This window comes from Salminus brasiliensis, chromosome 23 (genome assembly GCF_030463535.1).
Source record: "Salminus brasiliensis chromosome 23, fSalBra1.hap2, whole genome shotgun sequence".
Taxonomy (NCBI): Eukaryota; Metazoa; Chordata; class Actinopteri; order Characiformes; family Bryconidae; genus Salminus; species Salminus brasiliensis.
The window spans coordinates 6,438,214-6,461,198 of NC_132900.1; the positions used below are offsets into that span (position 1 = coordinate 6,438,214).

The 22,985-nt window shown below is 42.3% G+C and overlaps 1 protein-coding gene across 1 annotated transcript in view; it reads right to left on the reverse strand.

Moving 5' to 3' along the window:
- Positions 1-22,985, reverse strand: part of LOC140545526 (protein unc-13 homolog A-like) — a 71,601-nt gene that overhangs the window by 20,907 nt on the left and 27,709 nt on the right. Inside the window, exons 8-27 of the mRNA XM_072668309.1 lie at positions 22,931-22,960; positions 20,190-20,397; positions 15,433-16,545; positions 14,218-14,320; positions 11,966-12,012; positions 11,530-11,608; positions 10,576-10,581; positions 10,337-10,411; positions 9,766-9,985; positions 7,997-8,224; positions 7,528-7,669; positions 7,008-7,177; positions 6,505-6,620; positions 5,455-5,618; positions 4,192-4,345; positions 3,757-3,825; positions 3,547-3,636; positions 3,142-3,276; positions 769-896; positions 500-585 (exon numbers count right to left, since the gene is read on the reverse strand). Coding sequence (XP_072524410.1) covers positions 500-585; positions 769-896; positions 3,142-3,276; positions 3,547-3,636; positions 3,757-3,825; positions 4,192-4,345; positions 5,455-5,618; positions 6,505-6,620; positions 7,008-7,177; positions 7,528-7,669; positions 7,997-8,224; positions 9,766-9,985; positions 10,337-10,411; positions 10,576-10,581; positions 11,530-11,608; positions 11,966-12,012; positions 14,218-14,320; positions 15,433-16,545; positions 20,190-20,397; positions 22,931-22,960 — 3,363 coding nt within the window. The remainder of the gene's footprint in view (positions 1-499; positions 586-768; positions 897-3,141; positions 3,277-3,546; positions 3,637-3,756; positions 3,826-4,191; positions 4,346-5,454; positions 5,619-6,504; positions 6,621-7,007; positions 7,178-7,527; positions 7,670-7,996; positions 8,225-9,765; positions 9,986-10,336; positions 10,412-10,575; positions 10,582-11,529; positions 11,609-11,965; positions 12,013-14,217; positions 14,321-15,432; positions 16,546-20,189; positions 20,398-22,930; positions 22,961-22,985) is intronic.

Here is a 22,985-nt window from a genome sequence, read left to right on the forward strand (position 1 = left end):
CAAAACAACATACATTGGCCCTTCCTAGCCATTATACTACAGGCTTTAGCCCATCTGTTACTTCACAGTTTGTCAGCCACCCTCTATCAACGGAAAGGGACTATAACTGGACCACTCCTGACCCCATAAAGTCCTGTGAACAAAATAGGACACCCCATGAAAGTGGAAGGCCTCAGAGAGCTCTTGGATCTGGCCATTGTGATCTCCACCACTCACTTCAACCATCAAGTGCAAATTAGACCAAATGTCTGGGGTTTAAATAAGATCATCTGCAGCTGATGTTCTGCTCTTGTTACTCTGGGACTGTATCAGGCACAGGGGGTTTTACACTAGGTGTGCTCCTAGTGGCCTTTTTTTTTAGAAACACCTACCTGGTTGGTGTATAGTTTGTAGGTGTACAGTTAGAGACTGTAGCTCATCTTTTTTTGCACAATTTATGTTGGTCATCCTCTGTGTGTGAGTACTGTAGTCTATGACTGTAGTGTATGATGGTCCTCACCTTCCATGGCATACTTCATGTCTTGGGCAAACATGTTCCACATGACCTCTGCACTGATCTTCCCCACATTCAGCTCCTGTGGGAACCTATATACAAAGCGGCTATGGGTAGTAGTGTAGTATCTTTATACTTTCTCAGAAGCCACTGCATGTGTCTAATCTCAGACCAGAGCTAAGAGCCAATTTCAAGCCCAATTTCAAGGGTTTACTGAGAAACACAAGAGGACTAAAATCAATCACATGAAAGGGTGATTACACAACAGGACTTACTGGTTAAGACAAGGTGTGTAGGAGTTCTTGTCCTCCTCTATAATGGAAACAATCAGGGTGATGAGTTTGGACCAGAAGTCCAGGTTTTTGACGCTGGGGCCCTGCTCCTCAGGAGGGACACTCTTAGACTGGAAACACACACACACACACACACACACACACACACACACACACACACAAGGTAAGCCTCTGTTACAGCTAAGGTAATAACAATTATTTAAAAACCTTCACAGGTATCGTTTTATTAAGCTATTTCATATATTTGGCTCTCTGTATGTAATGGAGGTTGGTGGAGAGAAGATGTGAAGAGTAGGAAAAAGACAAGAAAAGGAAAAAAAGAACATAAGAGACAATAGGAGAATGGAAGAAAAGAAAACAAAAGAAAAAAGAAGAGAAAAAGAGAAGAAAGGAGAAGAGAAAAAATAGAAGACAGGAGGAGTGAGGACAAGAAAAGAGAATAGAAAAGAAGAGCAGAGAAAAGAAGAGAAGAGAAGAAAGAAAAGAAAAAGAGAAGAGGAGAGAAAAGAAAATAAGAAAGAAGAGAAGAGAAGAAGAGAAGAGAAGAGAAAAACAATAAAAGACAAGAGGATTGGTGATAAGAGAAGAGAACAGAAGAGAAGAAAGGAGAAGAAAGGAGAAGAAAGGAGAAGAGAGGAGAATGAAGAGAAAAGAGGAAAGAGAAGACGTTAGAGGAGAGATAAGAGGAGAAGAGAACAGAGGAGAGAAGAAGAAAAGAAGCGAAAAGAAGAGAAGAGAGGAGAAGAGAAGAGAAAAGGAAGAGGAGTGAAAAAGAAGAACAGAGGAGAAGGAAATGAGACGATAAGGGAAAAAAGACGAGAAGAGAAGAGATGAAAGGAGAAGAGAGGAAGAGGAAGAGGAAGAGGAAGAGAGATGCCACACTGCGGCTCTTTCTCTCTGTTCATGACTGCCACGCCACCTCCGCCGTGATCAATATTTCATCATCTGTAAAAAACAGAATGTCCATCAGAGGTGCTGCCTGTTCACCGCCTTCAGCTGCTGAATAACAAAACAGTCGCCTGCGGTGGAATCACCATGACAACCCGCATGAAAGTAGTGAAAAACTGCTGTGTACCCTGAAGGGGAGGAGAACAGCGTGGCCCTGGAGTGTCTGAAACTCAAAACTGTGAATGCCACACCTGCAAACCCCTGAATTAGCAAAAAGCCCATCCAGCTCTGGTGCAATCTAATGAAATTCCCAACACTCACAACTGCACAACCATGTGTCAGGTCAGGTACGAATTGCCTTATAAGACTCTTAGATATTACTATAGCTTAGCTTTCAACTGTTACTGGTATTACTGCTACTTTTATTAAACCTAATGTCTGGTTGGTGGTACAATCAGAGACAAAATCCAAAGTAAGAGTAGTTACACAGTTACGTAACGAGTGCATATTGATGTGAGCCATAGTAAAACGTATCAACAGGTGGAATCTGAGCTTTTTTATGCTACTGTTTTTTCTATCATTAGTATTATATAATAGAATCTCCATGCTGCCGTTATTGTTGGATGCACTGCAATAGTTTCACACATTCAGGGATTATTCCCTGCATCAAATAGCTCCCCACTATCATTATTGCTTTTTTTCTGCACCAAAAACACCATATGGCCAAAAGTATTGGGACACACCTCTTAATAAATGAATTCAGGTGTTTATTGAGTCCTACCCAAGCGGTCGGCCTTTAAACACATTAGTGAAGGAATAGGTGGTTCTAAAGATATCACTTAAACTCCAGGGTGGTTCTGTAATAGGAGCCACCACTGCACCTAGTCATCAGTTGGTAAAATTTCTTCCCTCCAAGATATTCCACCATCAGCTGTGAGTGGTATTATTAAACAGTGAACGCATTCAGATACCACAGCAACTCTCACAGCCACTAAGTGTCAGACCATGTTAGGTTACAGAGCGGGGTCGCCAAGTGCTGAGCTCAGAGCATAGTGCAGAAAGGTCACGGATGCTCTGCTGCCAGGCGTGGGCTAGAGAGGTATTAAGCATTGAACTGTGGAGCAGTGGAACTGTATTCTCTGGAATGATGGATGGTGCTCCATCCTATATTTCTAGGATGATTTGGGGAGTTGGTGAAGAGGTGGAGTGGTGATTATCCAACGTTCTGACCTCACTATTGCTCTTGTGGCTGAATGCAATCAAATCCTCACAGCAATGCTCCACAATCTTGTAGAAAGTCTTCCCTGGACAGTAGAGACAGTAACTTAAACAAATACTCTGTTAATACGCTTGATTTTGGAAGAAATTAAGTGAATGAGAAGGTGTCCCAATACTTTTGACAAAGTTGTGTATCATGTGCATATACCCTCCTTACTTTCATACACACACGCACGCACACACACTTACCGGATCGGTCTGATATTCCCGGCTGTAGAGCTCATGGCAGTTGTTGAAGATGTACTCATATGTGGAGTTCAGACACGCCTTCACACAATCTTTAACCACCTGACTGGCACGAGGAGGACTCTGCAGCTCCTGGACCTACACAGATACACACACACACGAACAGATGCTAAGTTAAGAATGCCCCTTGCTTCTAAAGGTTCTCCTACAACAGCACTGCAATATTTCTACATAAATGCAGGACAACAATGAAACTGCAGGACAGGTATGGCAGTTAGATGACAGTAGCGTCCGTGAGATCTGTGAGAGAGCTCATAATTAAAGAGAAAATAAGGAATAGAGACAAATGGACAGGTGCACAAGGGCTTCACCTTGCTTTAGCTTTCATGTAACACATCCAACACAAACCTTCATCCTGAAGAAGGTGATGCTGGTGAGAAGATCCACAGTAGATTTCAGATCCTGCAGCCTCTCAGGGCTACTGGCAGGGAAATTATTCTGAAAATAAATAAATAAATGAATAAAAACATGGATGTTAAGACATCCATAACAGCTAGAGTGTATATCTACACATCCTCAGTATCAGTGCACAGTGTCAGAGCAAAAGTGAGTCAGTACCCTGTACATGGAGAGGTCAATCCTCAGAGAGTTGTGCAGTTGGTCCAGCAGCTTCACAAACCTCTCTTTCTGCAGGACATGCCAATATAAGAAATGTACATTAAACTTTATATATGTATATAATGTATATACGTACATGAATTGTATATATATCTAATGTAGATGTAAATACAATCCAATTAACGTTTACTGCCATAGTCAGTGTTCTGTTTAGTTCATTTACACATTTATTCTGCAGTTATTAGTCCAAATGCACAAACTATTATTAATTTTTTGGTAACTGTTTTGTGGAGTCCCACAGGGTTCTGTTGTGGGGTATGTGAAATTTATGCTAATCGTATTAGAAGAGTAAAAAAAGCAAAGTGTAGGCTTTGTTTTTTTAAGTTTGTAAGTTCTACAATTGTATGATTATATAATAATTTAAGAATAACAGACCCCAAAGTTGGAGGCGGCGAAACGGTCGGAGGCGGACACGTTGTTTGAGGACTGGGTGGTGTGAGCATAGTAAGCATTGATGTTGGCCAGGAGGGTGCTCATGACGGCTGGAACACCAGGGCACATGTACTTGGATGATAAGCATGCAAAGTGCCTGCAGATGGACAAGACTCATAGAATTAGTCTTTATATATCCCCAAACCATCAGCCATAACATTATAACCACCTGCCTAATACTGTAAGTCCCCCTCGTTCTGCCAAAACAGCTCAGACTAAGGCATGTGGTATCTGGCACCAAGATGAGACTGCAGCTCAGTGCTGAGGGTTGTATGCGGGTTCTCCATGGATCGCATCAATGAGACTTGGGTGCCCATGAGCATGTTATGGTACATACTGATGTACTGCCTGATGTTTTGGTTCTTGTCAAAGTGGCTCAGATTCTTATGCTTGCCCATTTTCCCTGCTTTTAACACCTTCACCTTTAAGAACTGACTGTTCACTTGCTGCCTCATATTTCCCACCTCTTGACGGATGGTCAGTGTTTTCACCTTACCTGGTACTAATGTTATGGCTGATCGGTGTAGGTATGCTTTTGTATGCAATAAATATTAGTATTGCAGTACACTGTATTGTATAGAGACACTACTGCTATGCAGACAATACATCATAATTTAGTCATTTAGTCATAATTTCAGCACTTGGGTTCTCTACACCAGGGGTCGCCAACTCCAGTCCAGGGGTGCTGGTGTCCAGCACAGCTTTACAATTATCTTCAACTAATCTCAATACTCAAATGTGAAAAAAACTGAATCAGAAGTGTTTTAGCAGTAAAATCATCAAACTGTGCTTGGCAGTGACCTACCAGGATTAAAACCCGGGTTCTGGTCCAAGGCCTTAATGCATGGTTTATACTTTAAAACTTTCTGATCTTTTCAATATTTATATATTTTGCCAAATAAGGTCAAAATAAGGCTTATAAATAAATGAATAAATGTGTTTATGCGCAAAGCTATGCTCTGTGTGTGCTATTATTAAGTTTGCTGAAACTGTTCCTTGTAAGCAAGTACCTTGACCCCATTAGAGTAGCTCTAACTTAATTTATCTGTGTACACTGCAATTCTGAGAGGAAATTATACAACTAATGAATTTAACATAATGGCAACTCTGATGAGCCAAGACAGGCTTCTACATGCTGCAAGAGATGTCAGTAGTATGACTAGAAAAATGTTGCAACCCCCCTTCCCTCCTTCCTCACTGACTCACGTCATAGCCTGGTAGATGGACTCAACTCCATATCTCATGGCAAATTCGTCAACGATCTCCTGCGCCGTCTCCTCAAAGTAAACCTTCCAGGCGTCATCTCCTTTGGCGTCGGGAATCTTCACCACACCGCTATTCTGTTCTTCAGTGGTGTAGTGGAACAGGTGCTGCAGACACCAACATTGCCAATAAGACCCTCAAGAAGCTCTCAATCAATATTGGGATAGATTTAGGGTGATAGGGTTGAACATTATTGACGATGTAGACAATCTGTGCCTCATCTCAGTTTGGTCAACAATACATATTGAGTTGATCCTTAAAAACATTAGTAAATGAGCTGCAGCTGAAATTGGTTAAATGTGTTAAATTAGATGTCTAGTCTGTGGCTCCTCCCTGTCAATTTGTACACTGTATATTCCCATCTGCAGGTTAGAACCCCTATCACATGATGTCCCCACACTGGAAGGCTTTTGACTATGGAGTGCTAAGACTTGCTTAGATCACCTCACACTTGATGAGCAGCAGTTAGACTGTAGAGGCACCCTAGAGCTGTGAAATTACACTACATAAAACACAGTTCTGAGTAAATTTACCGTTCCCTTCTTTCTTTTACACAGTAGTGTACAAGGCTTCACAGTTCTAGAGTGGCACAACTGTCTAACTGCCCGCTTATCAAGAGACAGGAGATCAGGAGTTTGAATGCTGTCGTCATCACCACATCTCCATGTTCTGGAGTCTGAGAGTAGGAAGGCCTCATCCCATGTGACTGGCATAGTTCTAACATGCAGATGGGAATGAACAGTAAAGAAACTGAGGTGGAGAAGCTACAGATTACACTTCTAATATTTTCAATATTTAATCAATTTCAGCAGCAGCTCCTTCACTAATGAATTGTTGACCAAACTGAGATGCAGAAGTAAGAAAGGTGAGTTTTGACTAAGTTGACTATGTTGAGTTAACTCAGAAAAAGCTCAGTATTAACATTCTTTACAGTGAATGCTTACTGACTACATCTGGGTCAGGTGGGAACTTGTTGGCTGACTTTAAACTGACCTCATGCAGGCAGGTATACTGGACGTGGTATGGAGCCACAGTCTCCTCTCCTTTAATCTCCACACTGATGTGCATGCGGATGGCCCCAGATACGGCCGACTTGTCTGTGCGCTTGTCTTTTCGTGGAGAAAGAGAGAGCGAGAGACAGAGGGAGAAAGATGGAGAGAGAGAGAGAGGGAGATATCTTTACTCTACATGTAATTAAACACTCTCTTGCTTACATAAATACACACACACACACACACACACACAAAAGACAACCACATTCAACATTTGGGTATTTGGCCTCTACCTTCAACCTATCCGTGCACACTAGTGAGCAAACATACTCAGTGATACAGTGAGCAGTGGGCAGCCTTGCACAAGTGCCTTGCATAAGAGCCCAACAATGGCAACAGCTAAGCGAACCTGGCTATTGAACACACAACCCTGTCATAAATAACCTAGTGTTCTAAGCAACTAAGCCACCATACACTTACACACACACACACCACAGTGCTTACCTAAGTTGTACCACACGTCCATCTCTCCACTGAGTGTTCGGACCTCAATAATGGTTTGGCCCAGGAAGTCGTCAGATTCTCGTTTGAACCGCTGCTTCACGCGAGATTTGATGTCATCATCTTCATCCCACACTCGCACCTTTATACGATCTGACGAGTTATGGCACTCACTGCCGAGAGAGAGAGAGAGAGAGAGAGAGAGAGACAGAGAGGGGAGAGAGAGAGAGGGAGAGAGAGAGCATTAGATTGCGAGATTAGATCTAGATTACACTGTTTTATTGTGAACTAAACACTCCGACTCAGTCTGGGGTTTTCTGTGCTGCCAGCTTATAAAGCTAGTAGCAAGATGTACTTTAACTCCTTCTGAGAAATGCCCTTCACAGCAAAGGGCTTTTTCGTGAATTATACATGCATTTTATAACATCAGATAATATATAATATTATAAATAATCATATTTCACTTATTAAAAGAAAAATGAAGAGATTCTGTGGAAAGTGTGGCTTCTACAGTGTCACTCACAAGTGGAAATTTTCCTCCCAGACAGGGTTCAGATTCCCATAGATAGTCTTTGTCCTCTTCTTGGTTTTTCCCACCTGCACAGTCACGTAAGGGTCACTGGAGCCGGTCTTATCCTTGGCCTGCAGACCCTGGGCACACACCACTGAAGGAGACAGCACAAACACTTTCCATTACTAAAGCTTTCAGTGAATTTACTTGGGTGTGCATATTTCAATATAACAATGCTTCTCATGCTTAATAAAGAATCCTTCACATTTATCGCTAGAAGGTTCAGTAATCATTTTGAAGTACATAAACAGCTACATGTCATTCTGCAAAATAAAAAAATTGAGCGTCTGGAGCATGGAGAGCCATGCTTTTCTCCGCTAATGTTGTAATGTAATTTAATTCCAAAGGATTATGGGTACGTCAACAGATGGGCTTTTATGACAATATCACTATTATATGCGGTTTAATCAGAAATGCTCACCTGTGATGCTGATCTTGGCTGACCATTTGGAGGTTCCATCAAGCACACTCTGTTTGATCTGCTTCATCTGAGTGCCATGGGTTGCCTTGGCCACGGCGAACACTTCCTGTATCAGCTCAAAGATCTCTGGTTTATTGCGCTCGCGGATCTTCATGCGGTCCTTCAGGACCATGATGATGTTCTGAGTGCGATCCTCAGCGCCATGCTTGGAGCTCTTCTCAGCAGCTCCTGAAGCAAAGGCAACAGCAGGATGGAACATCTAGTTAACTCAACTGAACCAGAGAATAGAACTACCGTGTAAGTTTGGACCATGCCATCAGCATCAGATTTTATGGGAGGAGACTGTAAGAGGCAGGGAACACAGGGAACTTTGGGCTGGAGGTCTGGAGGCTTCTACTTTGAGGCCTGACCCTCCCTTGATAGAACTGAGAGAAATGACGGGTGGTAGTGAGATGTGAAAACTTAGTCCTGACAACAGAAGGTAGAGATGGAAATTTATAGAATGCTAAATTGCAAAGAGGAGGGGCTTCAGATTCTGATTTCGAGAATAATATTGTATGATATTTTATGAATAAGCATTTTCAATTTAAAGTAACACTATTTCTGGTAGGGATGCACCGATATTGGATTTGTTTGCTGATGCCAATATCCAATATTTTTTACACATTTTTGCCAATACATTGGTTTTAAACTGTATTAAAATCTAATTACATTAGCATTACAGACAAAAGGATATATGAACGACAGTATTGGGACATTTGGTTTTATTCAGTCCCATTGCTACAGGTGTATAAAATCAAGAACCTAGCCATGCAGTCTGCCTTTCCACACATTAGCAAAAGGAAAGGGTGGTTCTAAAGAGCTCACTGAATTCCAGTGTGGTTCTGTATGTCATTGGATGCAACTCAGCTTGTAAAATGTCTTCCCTCCTAGATATTCCACCAGTGTATGCTGTAGTTAAATAAGGACAAAAAAGAGCTCAGCTGTCTACCACTATGGACCGGGGATCCAAGTTTGAATCCAAGCCATGCCGCTTTGCCATCAGTGGCCAGAGTCTGAGAGAGCATAATGGGCCATGCTCTCTCCAGCACTCTCCTGCTCACTTTTAAACCAATGTTGGCCAGCAGAGGCATCTGTTGCAGTGGAGCTGGGGACAGGAAGCTTTCCTCCTTCGAGCCTGTCGGCTGTTCGCCGATGCTGCATAAGCTTCAGCTCGAAAAGAGGCGGTGGCTGGCTTTGCATGTATCAGAGGTGACACAAGTCCTTACTCTCCTAGTGTCGGGAGCATTGTTAGTGCTAGGGGGAGCTACAAACAGTTGGGTTAATTAACAATTAGGGAAAAATTCAACAAACAAACAAGCTAACCTAATTAATTCATTCATTCAACTTTTGAATTTGAAAAACAAACTTTCAGGTGTTTTTAAAGTTACATTAGCAAATGTTTCTAATACAGTTAAGATAGTGATGGTCTTATGGTATATGGCAGTATACAATGTGGATTGTGATGTTCTACAAAACTATAAGATAAAAAAAGGCAGTAATACAATAATTACAATAATTACAATAAGTAAATGAAATTAAAATTAATTAACTGCAATAACTGAAAAGTACATTAAATTAAAATTAATTAATATTGATAAGTGAACAGTAAATGAAATTAATTAATAAATTAATAAATTAATTGCAATATTTAAAAATTACTTAATTAGGGTTTTCCATTCATTGAAATGAAACATAACAATAAAAGTTTATGAACTCTAAAATCTCACTCTGTAGGCAGTCTGCGTTGAGCAAGTCCTGACACTTTTCATGGCATTTGACTCCACACTCGCTGCAACGCATGCCCTGCCGGGCGATGCCCCACAACAGCCCCTCACATTCGTAGCAGTAGGTGGGGGTGGTGGCTGTCCAGACCTCAAAGTTATGGGGCGTAGTGCAGGAGATGGGGTAGATCAGAGCCTGCAGTGTCTTTTTATACACATGACTCTTCTGTAGAGTGGAAAAGGAAATAAACAGCATCAAGAAAGGTTATGTGCATTATGGGATTTATGTGTTATTGTTATGTGGTATTATTCCATAATAACCAATGGAAGCAAAGTGGGTGTAGGAACATATGCATGTGCGTAAAGGTGAATTTACTGGGTCTGCATCTTCGCACTGTGTCTGTTTAAATATGCACACTGTGTTTAATCATCTTAGTTGTGTTTACAGAATGTTTACAGTGTGTTGTTCTGCTGCAGCGGTACTATGGCACCTCTGAGAGCACTAAGTTGCATCGATCTCGCTTACTCAAGCACATGCAATCCCACCCGCATGCCCACATACACACACCCCACTCACCAGTTCTTCATTGTTGAGTGTGCTGCACGCCATAGCTGACGTGATTCCGGCCTTCCGAGAGTTCTGGACTAAAGACTGTATTTAGAAACAGAAATGTAAAGAAATGTAGAAAGAGCAATTTAGGAGGAAATATGGCAAATAATAATGTTACATCCAAATAATGCTTGACAATGTGAGCTTACTGAGACCCATATGTCCATATATCCACATTTCTTATACCTGAGAAGGATAATGCTTACCATAGCCTGTGTAAGGAGAAGGAGAGAGCAACGAACAAGAAGAAAAAATTGTTAGAATTTGAAGCATTTATTAAATTGGGAAATATATGTTAACCAATATTATAAACTTATGTAATATGCACAAAACATTTTATAAAACAAAATTTAAACAATCCTAAAAATCAAACCCCAACCGGAACCACAGTTGTATGATATTGAATTAACTGACCCAGAGTTGCAGTCATAACATTGGTGTAATTTTACAGATATTTTACAGTTTTTTAATCATATTTCTAGATCAGAATGAGTTTTTTTTGGTTAATATCTGTTAGTTCATAACAGAAACTTTTCATTTTCTAAAAACAACAAGCACAAAAACTGCAAACCCAAGAATTTCTTAGACTTAGAAGTGGACTTAGAAGTCCTCTTTTATAATTTTGTATGTTTATTTACTATCATTTCATTTACTCTCAGACTCACATGTGGCACAAAGTGTAAAACATATTCACAAAATAATCATTTTATACAAATAAAATAAAAAATTTGATTAAAAGATTAAAAACTCTCATTAGACAGTAACATTAACAACACCTCAGTGATGAAGCAGCATCTGAACATTCAGCAGATCATCAAGAGACTAAAGTCTTCTACTGAATTCAGCTGTTCTTCACTTTATTTGGAGAGCCTGCTGCTGACACCAGTCTGGAACTGGATTTGAGGGTGAGGGTTAGGGTTAGTGTTGGGTTTAGGGCCAGGTTGAGAGTAATGATTAGGTTTTGGGTTGAGGTTAAGGTCATGATTACAACCAGGGTTAGGATTAGGTTGTGGATTATTTCCCTACGCGCATTCAAATGCTACACCGCTGCTGCTTTACTGATATGCTGTTGATGTGTTACTGATACTCTATTAGGAGTATATTAAATGAAGAATACTAAAATATAAAAAATAATAAAGGAAATGTTGGCCATCACTCACCAGGTCCCTGACCAATGGGATGGCTTTCCTTTTGCGCAGGTCAGGCATGCTGTCTATACTGTACAGAGCTCCTCCCATCCTGCCAGAACAGAGGAAACACAATCAAGATGACCTAAGCTCATGAACAAGTACAGAGCGTACACATACACGTTTAGGAGCTCTTTAATTTGCAGCTGTGGAGGAACCTCTTAAAAAATCATTTTCTTAAATGTTCCCAAAGCACCTCTTACAATGCTACACCAGTCATATAATACTATACAGTGCAGTCCATCAGTATTTGGACAGTGATGCTGCTATAGCAGGAATACTGTTCAGTCCATAAGTATTTGGACAGTGATAATAGACTGCACTGTATATGTGAATTATATGACTGGTTCTTCTCATAGTTCTTAATTTCATGCTGAAATAGTACTTGACTTTGACCATGTGGACTTACCCTCCTTTTCCAAACCACAGAGACTGAGAGTCTGTTTCTCCCCGTGCCTGAGAGAGAGAGAGAGAGAGAGAGAGAGAGAGAGAGAGAGAGTGTATTTATGTGGACAAGTCTCCAGACAGCACTTTACAAACCCTGATTAGCTTTGACCTAAAACCCAAAACACAGGTTTACAGTGAGCATTCAATCAAATCACAATGATGAGCACCCTCCAAACACTCTCATTAAAACACATAGTCTTGATTTGACCTTCAACCAGCCCCAAAACCTCATCACCAGCGCAAGGAATGTGACCATCTCAAATTCAGTGTCATTAATAGAAATTTTGATTCAATTGTCTAGATACTTTAAAATGATACAAATAATTTATAAAACTGAGTCTGTTACCCAGGGACAGATTCCCCAAAGCTTCCCTTATAAAAAACGTACAGAAAAACACAGATAAAAGATAAACACAAAATAAGTTTATACAAATGTTTTTGAAATGCAATTTTCCAAAAACCCCTGTTACCCTCTTACAGGCAGCTCTTACAGACAATTGTAAAGTTTAAAAAACAATGTAGAATATTTTTTTAGTAATAAAGAAGAGAAAAGTTTCTCAGGAAAAAAAAACATTTTAGTAGATTTTAGAAGAATAACAATTTATCTTAACTTTTTGTGCATCCTTTCTTTGAAAATATAAAGTTAAGAAAAAAAGGACAAAAATCTCTTTATTAAGATTGGCCCCAGATTTCTCAGGAAAGTTATTTGGCGTTCCTAAAAGCAGCAATTACAATGCCAAGGCACATTTAACCACCATTTTCAAGCCGACTCTGTTTCATTACTGTAAAATATTACGATCAGCAATAAAAACTCGGCTTCCTCAATTTCAGCTGCATGAATGAATTCTCTTGGCAGAGAATCATGTGACTGATTCCAGCTGTGGATGGTTTAGCTCCGAGCATAGAAAGCGCTAATTTTGCACAACATGCTAACAACCTTTCCGCAGGTTGACTAATGTACTTAGCTCAGCTCAGGTGCTGTGGTGAATGCAGAAAAAGCAATAACAGTGTAAAAGGTGCATGGCGCTGTTGTTGCTTTCAGCACAAAGAAGGTATATTTGCAGCAGCTGATGCTAACATTAGCTCTGGAACACACAGACAAATGCTCAAGGCCTCAAAGATCCAACACCAACACACGACAAACGTTCACACGCCCAAAGCAAGACCCACCTGACTCTCGTCCAAGCATGGCCCATCTGAGTGAACATGCAAATCGCGATAGCAATGAAAAGAGACTGGAGAGGAAACAAAAACAACAACAACAAAAAATGGTGGGATACGAGAAAACAACCGGAAAAAATAACAGACAAAACAAAAGAAGAAGCTGTGTGATAAAACTGCAAATCAAGCATGGCAGCCGTTATCATATCAGCAAGACAAAGCTTTGGCATCAGAACAAGCTCACAAATGCGTGAATGTAAAATCAAACTCATGAGCAGACTGAGCGTATCAGTATGAGGAACACAGGCTTGTGAATTGCTGTGAATGACTGCTTTTTCCAAGCGCATCCTGAGTGAGCGATGTTTCAGGTGTCCATCCAACACACCTACTGATAAGTACTAGCTACAGTGCTACATAGAGGATACATCAACTTAGCATACGTCTCTGATTCAGCTTTGACAGCCACTCTCAGTCTAGGCTAGGGATGAGAACTGATACTTCGGTACCAAGTCGATACCAAAATTCTGAAAACGTGACAGTACTAGTTTTCTATGGTACCGAAGGACTCAAAACTACCTCTGGCGGGGGCAGTAAAATAATTCTACCTTTCATTTAAACTGAGATGTTGGAATTTCGAATTATGACATTTTAACTGGAACACCCACTGATCCAAGCTGGATTTCAGATGACGGACACACAAATCCACCAGTAAGACACTGGGAAAGGCAGAAAATGAGTTTTTCCATCCTTCTTCATGGCCTCGTATCCCCAAATGCGAGTCACATACGTTCTCACAATGAGATGCAATTGAAAGAACGGACTCTACAGTGCTTTACTGAGTAAAGACATTAATAGTAACATAGAGAAACGTAAAATTTGAAGAGCTTCCGCATTCGTTGACCCCACAAGGTTAATTGGTTTATTTTTTTGTCATGGTATCGAAATTGGTATTGAGAAGCTCAGAATTTTAGCGATATTAGTACCGACCATCAAAATTCTGGTACGGTGACATTCCTAGACAGCAGAAGAGCGTGAGCCTTTTCAGAAGCCTACCTCCTGCAGCTGCTGCCGGACCTTGTTGAAAAGCCGTAGCCAGTTCTCCTTAGCTCTTACTGCAGGGTCCACAGGCTCCTTCACCTCCTCAACCACTTGCTCTCTACACACAGGCACATGAACTTACACACATACACACTACAGCCCAATCGATTTTCCTGTATCATTTGGTCATAAAACGAGACAAAACAAGTTTTATTCGCTCCACTGACCATATAGTAGCACTGTGTAACGAAGCTCTGTGTGACGAAGCGCGAAACTTCGTTAGCCTCCTTTTACCCTGTTCTTCAATATTCAGGACCCCACAGGACTGACCACCACAGAGCAGGTATTATTTGGATGGTGGGTCAGTCATTCTCAGCACTGCTGTAACACTGTTGGTGGGGAGCGTGTTAGTGTGTGTTGTGCTGGTGGTATGAGTGGATCAGACACAGCAGTGCTGCTGGAGTGTTAAAACACTGTGTCCACTCGCTGTCCACTCCATTAGACACTCCTACCTAGTTGGTCCACCTTGTAGATGTAAAGCCAGAAACCGAAGCTCTGATCAGTTGCTGCACAGTTTGTGTTGGTCATCCTCTAGTCCTTCATTAGTGGTCACAGGATGCTGTTCCCTGGATTTTTCTAGTTGGTGGACATTTTTCAGTCCAGCAGTGACTCTGAGGTGTTCAAAAACTCCAGCAGCACTGCTGTGTCTTATCTACTCGTACCAGCGCAACACACAGTAGTAACACACCTCCAACACAATGTCAGTGCCACTACAGTGCTGAGAATGACTGACCCACCGCCCAAAAACTACCTGCTCTGTGGTGGTCAGACCTGTGCGGTCCTGACTACTGAAGAACAGGGTGAAACAAGGCTAACAAAGTAGGCAAAGAAACTGATGGACTACAGTCCGGAATTATAGAGTGACACCGTGTTTTTACATGGTAAGTGGAGCTGATATACTGAACAATAAGTCTAGAAACAAGGAGTTAGTTAGTTAATAATTAGTTAACAATGTGTTAATGTTATGGCTGATTTGTGTATATTTATATTCTCAATTAATTGTTATCCTTAAAATTGACACAAAGCAAATCTCCATGACAGGTGATGATAACCACTGACTTGAATCATGGCTGTCAATCTCAGGTCTAGCCATAACATTGAGTGATTTCCTCGATTTCCCTGAAGCTTACGCTTCTATCTAAAACCAGTCTACAGTAAAAGCAGCATTACCTCTCTGGCTCAGGCACTTGTTCTTCCTCCTCTGGTGGTGGTGAGGGAGGGATGCTTTCATTCTCAATCTCCTCTAGATGAGGCTCTTCTACAGGTACCTCCTCATCCTTCAGAGTGGGCTGCTCTGGTACCAAAGACTCCTCAATGGTCTGCATCTCTTCTGTTGGAGTTGGGAGCTTGGTTGTGGGAGCTGGGGGTTGAGAGGTGGCCATCGGGTTTTGGGATTGGGTTGGGGATTCTTGGGTTTTGGCTGAAGCTGGAGATGCTTGGTGGGTGCCAGGGGCAGTGGCTTGGCCTGCTGGGGGTTGGGGTTGGGGGGCAACAGGTTGGGCTTGTGGCTGTGGTTGTGGTTGCTGCTGTTGGGTTGTGGGTGCAGGAGGTTGTGGGGGCGTAGAGCTGCCCAAACCAAACACAGCGGTCAAAGGCTTGGCCATGGCGAAGAAAGACTGGACAGATGGAATGGGGCCTGAAGAAGAATGCTGCTGCTGGAGAGGGGGGTTCTGCCTTGGAGGCTGCTGGGACAAGGGCTTGGCCGGAGCCTGGTTGAGTGGTTGGGTTTGCGCTTGACCTGCTTGATTAGCTGGCTGAATGGGAACTTGATTGGGCGGTTGAGTTGGAACTTGACTAGGTGGTTGACTAGTATTGTGACCCTGTGGTGGTGGCTGCTGGTGCAGAGATGCCTGCTTCTCCAGTGGTGGCCTGGTGGTGGATGGCACGCCCAGCGCTGGGGCAGTGGTGGTTGGGGTTGGGGTGTATGGAGGCTCCTGATCCTCACTGAGAACTTCATCGACAGGGTACAAGTCTTCATCCTCATAATTGAAGTCTTCCTCTTCACCCTCATACAGGTCGGCCTCTTCGGTATATGGGTCACCGTCCTCCTCTTCATACAGGGCGCCCCCCTCGCCACCATCCTTGATGTAGCCGCCCTCGTCACTGTACGCCCCTGGCGTCTCGTCTGGGTCCCAGTCGGGTGAGCCCTTGCTGTAGGAGACGGAAGAGTGACAGGAGTGGTAGGAGTCGTTCTCGTCATACAGCTCCCGCTCACCATACTCCTCACTCAGCTGGGAACTGCAGCGGCTCAGCTCTGCTGATGATGCATAGCTTCCTGTTGGACTGAGTGACGGAAAAAAAGAGATACAGAGAGTAGGCATTGAGTGATGGTAGACATTGTTAGACTTCTAATGGAAGATGAAATGAGATGTTTTAAATATTTAACAAAACTAAAGTTAATTTCCTGAAAAAACACAGAATGGTTGCACAGAACCAATGGTTACGCAAAATCCTGCCATCCTTAAGAGTCTGTACTCGCAAGTCGAACTTAAAATCAGTACTACCAAATACCCCAGCCCAAACTTGGAGTAATTGGGAATTGAGAATCCTCCATGTTCTCACCATCCCCTATCCCAATCCCTTTTGCACAATTTTTTGCTGCTATCGCAAACCTTTGGAGGACAAATTTGCGTGCAGTGGACATTTATGTCACTGTTATCATTTGGGGTTCGTCCCGATTCAAAGTTGTAAGTGATAAGCTGTCGCTGAGACAGAAGAACTCAATGTAATGTTGGTGTATGTTGGTCCACATGAAAAAAGAAGACAATAAAGACAAAGAAACAGACAGAGAGAAAGAGAAAGAGAGAGGGGGTGGGTTGTGGGGGGGGCTATATTTGATATTTTGCCGAACAGAAAACAAACACAGTAGAGAGACTGACCCATCCATCAAAGAGATAGAGCATCTTTAGCGGCCGTGGGACGACTAAAGTGGGAAAATGTCAAGAGCAACAAGCCTGACTCATCAAACCAGCCCACACACACTCTCTCACACACACATACAAACACACACACACACACCTCAATCTCTGTTTGCCCTCAGTTTGCTAGCGGCTATTTATGCATCACCCGACATGGAGGACACTCCCGGAGTCTTCTGCTTGGAAAAGCACAGGTCATTCCCAGCGTGCCAAGGCTTTTATATGTCGGATCTGAGTTGGAGTGAAGTGTATATAAAAGATTCTTCCTGGGGGTTTTTTCTCTTTTTCTCTGAAGTAGCAGTGCCGTTTTCCAGGAAGTGCACTGCAGGCACAGGGCAAAGTGGAATTCTGTAGGCGGACAATTTTAAAACGGGAGGCTTTTAGAGAAATGAGTCAACTGTGCATTACGTCGTCATCATAACAAAATCTTTGTAAGTTGTTTGTGTAAACACTGTTCTCAACACTAACTCATATTAACCCTGAGTGATAATGAGCTTTGGAGAGGCTTTCTCTGAAACAACATGAAAACAGATTTCAAAACAGGATAGAGAGATGAGAGAAGAGAAGACTAGGAGGAATGAGAAGAGAAGAGAAGAGAAGACTAGAAGGAATGAGAAGAGAAGAGAAGACTAGGAGGAATGAGAAGAGAAGAGAAGAGAAGACTAGGAGGAATGAGAAGAGAAGAGAAGAGAAGACTAGGAGGAATGAGGAGAGAAGAGAAGAGAAGACTAGTAGGGAATGAGAAGAGAAGAGAAGACTAGGAGGAATGAGGAGAGAAGAGAAGAGAAGATAAGAGAAGACTAGGAGGAATAAGAAGAGAAGAGAAGACTAGGAGGAATGAGGAGAGAAGAGAAGAGAAGAGAAGACTAGGAGGAATAAGAAGAGAAGAGAAGACTAGGAGGAATGAGGAGAGAAGAGAAGAGAAGAGAAGAGAAGACTAGGAGGAATAAGAAGAGAAGAGAAGAGAAGAGAAGAGAAGGGAAGACTACGAGGAATGAGGAGAGAAGAGAAGAGAAGACTAGGAGGAATGAGAAGAGAAGAGAAGACTAGGAGGAATGAGAAGAGAAGAGAAGAGAAGAGAAGACTAGGAGGAATGAGAAGAGAAGAGAAGACTAGGAGGAATGAGAAGAGAAGAGAAGAGAAGACTAGGAGGAATGAGAAGAGAAGAGAATAGAAGAGAAGACTATGAGGAATGAGAAGAGAAGACTAGGAGGAATGAGGAGAGAAGAAAAGAGAAGACTACAAGGAATGAGAAGAGAAGAGCAGACTAGGAGGAATGAGAAGAGAAGAAAAGAGAAGACTAGGAGAAATGAGAAGAGAAGAGAAGACTAGGAGGAATGAGGAGAGAAGAGAAGACTAGGAGGAATGAGGAGAGAAGAGAAGAGAAGAGAAAAGAATACTACAAGGAATGAGGAGAGAAGAGAAGAGAAGAGAAGATAAGAGAAGACTACGAGGAATGAGGAGAGAAGAGAAGAGAAGATAAGAGAAGACTACGAGGAATGAGGAGAGAAGAGAAGACTATGAGGAATGAGAAGAGAAGAGAAGACTAGGAGGAATGAGAAGAGAAGAGAAGACTAGGAGGAATGAGGAGAGAAGAGAAGAAAAGACTAGGAGGAATGAGAAGAGAAGAGAAGGCTAGGAGGAATGAGAAAAGAAGAGAAGAGAAGAGAAGTGAAGAGAAGAGAAGAAAAGAGAAGAGAAGAGAAGAGAAGAAAAGAGAAGAGGAGAGAAGAGAAGACTAGGAGGAATGAGGAGAGGAGAGAAGAGAAGAGAAGAGAAGAGAAGAAAAGAGAAGAGAAGAGAACACTATGAGGAATGAGGAGAGAAGAGAAGAGAAGAGAAGAGAAGAGAAGAGAAGAAAAGAGAAGAGAAGAGAAGAAAAGAGGAGAGAAGAGAAGAGAAGACTAGGAGGAATGAGGAGAGAAGAGAAGAGAAGAGAAGAGAAGAGAAGAGAAGAGAAGAAAAGAGAAGAGAAGAGAACACTACGAGGAATGAGGAGAGAAGAGAAGAGAAGAGAAGAGAAGAGAAGAGAAGAAAAGAGAAGAGAAGAGAAGAAAAGAGGAGAGAAGAGAAGACTAGGAGGAATGAGAAGAGAAGAGAAGAGGAGAGAAGAGGAGAGAAGAGAAGAGAAGAGAAGAGAAGAAAAGAGAAGAGAAGAGAAGAAAAGAGGAGAGAAGAGAAGACTAGGAGGAATGAGAAGAGAAGAGAAGAGGAGAGAAGAGGAGAGAAGAGAAGAGAAGAGAAGAGAAGAGAAGAGAAGAAAAGAGAAGAGGAGAGAAGAGAAGACTAGGAGGAATGAGGAGAGGAGAGAAGAGACAATGGAAAATAGACAGACCAGACATGATGAATGGGTCCATTACAACAGAGAGAAGAAAACACACGCACACACATAATCTGACCCACATTAGGTCTCAGAAAGAACCTCCCTACAAAAAAAGAACCAACACATGCAGATTTGCTGACAGACCCATTCTACACTATTGATCATTAGATTGGTTACTGAATAATGCATGAGGAAAACAAAAAGCAGTCTTAACAGAAAGCACACCACAGGCCAAGAGAGCACACCAGCACACACACGCACACACACACACACACAATAAACTAGACAATGCTATCAGGACCATCACTATCTGAGGTGAACAGTCAGGCTTAGAAAGCCAGCCTAGGTTAGGGTAGATGCTGAAAACTGCTTGATCATTTTGCCTGCAGATGACGATGAGCTTGCGAGTAGAGTAAGAATAGCTGAGAGTGCTACACAGGCACTTACGCTCATGTCCAGCCGCCTGCTGTGGTGCAGTATTATAAGGCAATGAGAATCCTAAATGACTAAACCTTTGTCCTTAAAGACCTCTATCCTGCATGTTACAGCAGGGTACACACTTCACTGTGCAGACCTTTCAATTTATTAACTCTTAGACATGTAGAGTACATCAGAATGGCAGTACAGATTTTAAAATGGAAGTAAATAATTACACAACAAATGACCGACATAAACCTTAAACACACCTGACTGCTCGGTGGTGCTCATAGTCAATGTCGCAGCTGTTGCTGGAGTGGGAGTAGTTGGTGCGGGAGGTACGGTGTTGGTTCATGGGGTATTGGTGGACTGATGCGTTGGGCTGGGAGGTGGTGTAGTACGGAGGCGGGATGCTGTTACTGGTCTCACTGCGATAGTCACTGTCCCGGTCGTCCACTGCACTGTCCGGATCCTCATCTACAAACAAACAGAGGCTATTAGCTAAAGATGATAAGAAGACTTCAGAGCCTAATCTCTATATGCTAGGTCTGAATCACATGGTTTAACGACTGAATTTAATGACTGACCTACTAACTGACTGACTGGCTGACCGATTGATTGACTGATGGACTGACTGATTGATTGACTGATGGACTGACTGATTGATTAACTGGTAGACTAACTAAATGACTGTGTGCCAGACTGACTGATTCAGACTGATGGACTGTCAGACAGACTGATTGATCAATCAACTGACTGACTGATTGGCTGTCTGACCGACTGATCGACTAACTGCCTGATTGATTGACTAACTGCCTGACTGACTGACTATTTGATTGACTGATTGACTGACTGCCCGACTGAATGACGGATTGGCTAACTGACTGATTAATTTATTGACTGACTGACTGACTGACTAACTGAAACTGATTCACTGGTTGATTGACCAACCAATTGATTAATAGACTGACTAACTGACACTGTCCCGGTCGTCCACTGCACTGTCCAGATCCTCGTCCTTGTCTGAGAGGCTATTAGCTAAAGATAATAAGAAGACTCCAGGCTAGTCTCTATATGCTGAGTCTGAATCACATGGTTTAACGACTGAATTTAATGACTGACCTCCTAACTCATTGACTGCTGACTGATTGATTGACAGACGGACTGACTGATTGATTAACTGGTAGACTGACTAAATGACTGGGTAACAGACTGACTGACTGAATAACTAACAGACTGAAGGACTGACAGACAGACTGATTGATCAATCAACTGACTGACTGAATGGCTGTCTGACCGACTGATCAACTAACTGCCTGATTGATTGACTAACTGCCTGACTGAGTGACTGACTGACTATTTGATTGATTGATTGACTGACTGACCGACTGACTGACGGATTGGCTAACTGACTGATTAATTTATTGACTGACTGACTGACTAACTGAAACTGTTTGACTGGTTGATTGACCAACTGACTGAATTATTGACTGATTGGTTGACCAACCAATTGATTAACAGACTGACTAACTGACACTGTCCCGGTCGTCCACTGCATTGTCCAGATCCTCCACCTCGTCTGACAGAGGCTATTAGCTAAAGATAATAAGAAGACTCCAGGCTAATCTCTATCTGCTGAGTCTCAATCAGATGGTTTAACGACTGAAGGATTTATTGACTGACTGTAATGATTGACTGACAGACTTTTTTGGAAAAGCTGAGTGCCCCCAAACTTTTGATGAGCAGCACAAAGGACTGATTGCATCACATTAAAACATAGCCTCTGGATAATGGTATGATTACAGCAATAGCATCCAAGTAGGAAGAGGAGGAGGAGGAGGACAGTGACTCATAGCTGAGGAGCAGAGCATGGCGCTGTGTTGGGTACGAAGTTAAACTCTTCATTAGCATTATGCACTGGAGCGCAGGGCCAAGGCAGGGTGAGAGGGCGGCGTGACAAATCACCCAACAGCCCAACTGGACACCCGCCAACAATCCCATCTGCTGATCCACACAGCAGGCAGTCAGTTGTGTACGAGTGTGTGTATATGTATGTGTGTGTGTATGTGTATCACTGCCTGATCCAATACCACTATTTTGGTGAGGAACTTTTTTTAAAGGCTGCTAAAAGGCTCTTACAGTAAACAACCAGAAGCAGTGCTCAGCGAGGTCATTCTATTATTGGGGGGCATTTAGCATTTGAAATTAAGCTGACACTAGTTTTTTATCTAGTGAAAATGGTTTGCCCAGAAATGAATATAAACCAATCAGCCATAACATTAAAACCACCTGCCAAAAATTGTGTAGATCCCTCGTATCACCAAAACAGCTCTAATTCATCGAGACATAGACTCCACAGGACCTGGTAACTGCTACCAAGAAGTTAGCAGCAGATCCCTTAAGTTCTATAAGCCATGAGGTAGGACCTCCATAAATCACATCAATGAGCCTTGGGCACCCATGACCCTTTTGTCATTCCTATGAGGACTTTTGGTAGATACCAACTACTGTTTACCAGAAACATACCACAAGAGCTGGAGATTTGGAGATGTTCTGAGATGTTCTCAGTCCAGCAGTGACACTGAGGTGTTTAAAAACTCCAGCAGCACTGCTGTGTCTGATCCACTCGTACCAGCACAACACACACCAACACGCCACCACCATGTCAGTGTCCCTGCAGTGCTGAGAATGACCCACCACCCAAATATTACCTGCTCTGGGGTTGTCCGGGCCATTGAAGACCACTGAAGAAAGGCTAACAAGTATATATAGAAGCTAACTAGTATGCATAGAAACAGATGGACTACAGTCTGTAATTATAGACTTACACAGTGCTTCTATATGGTCAGTGGAGCTGATAAAAAGGGCCAGTTCATTCCAAACCAGGGGTGGTCATGATGGGTTATTTTGTGGCTAACCCTAACCCTAGTGCACTAGATAGCGGAACATTTCAGACACAGCCTTCGCATTACCAAGCTTACATTAATAATTTTAGTGACAAATGACTCACTTTGTTGATCTCCCCATAGATTCCAGTTACCTGTAAGAGAGTAAAGGTCACAGAG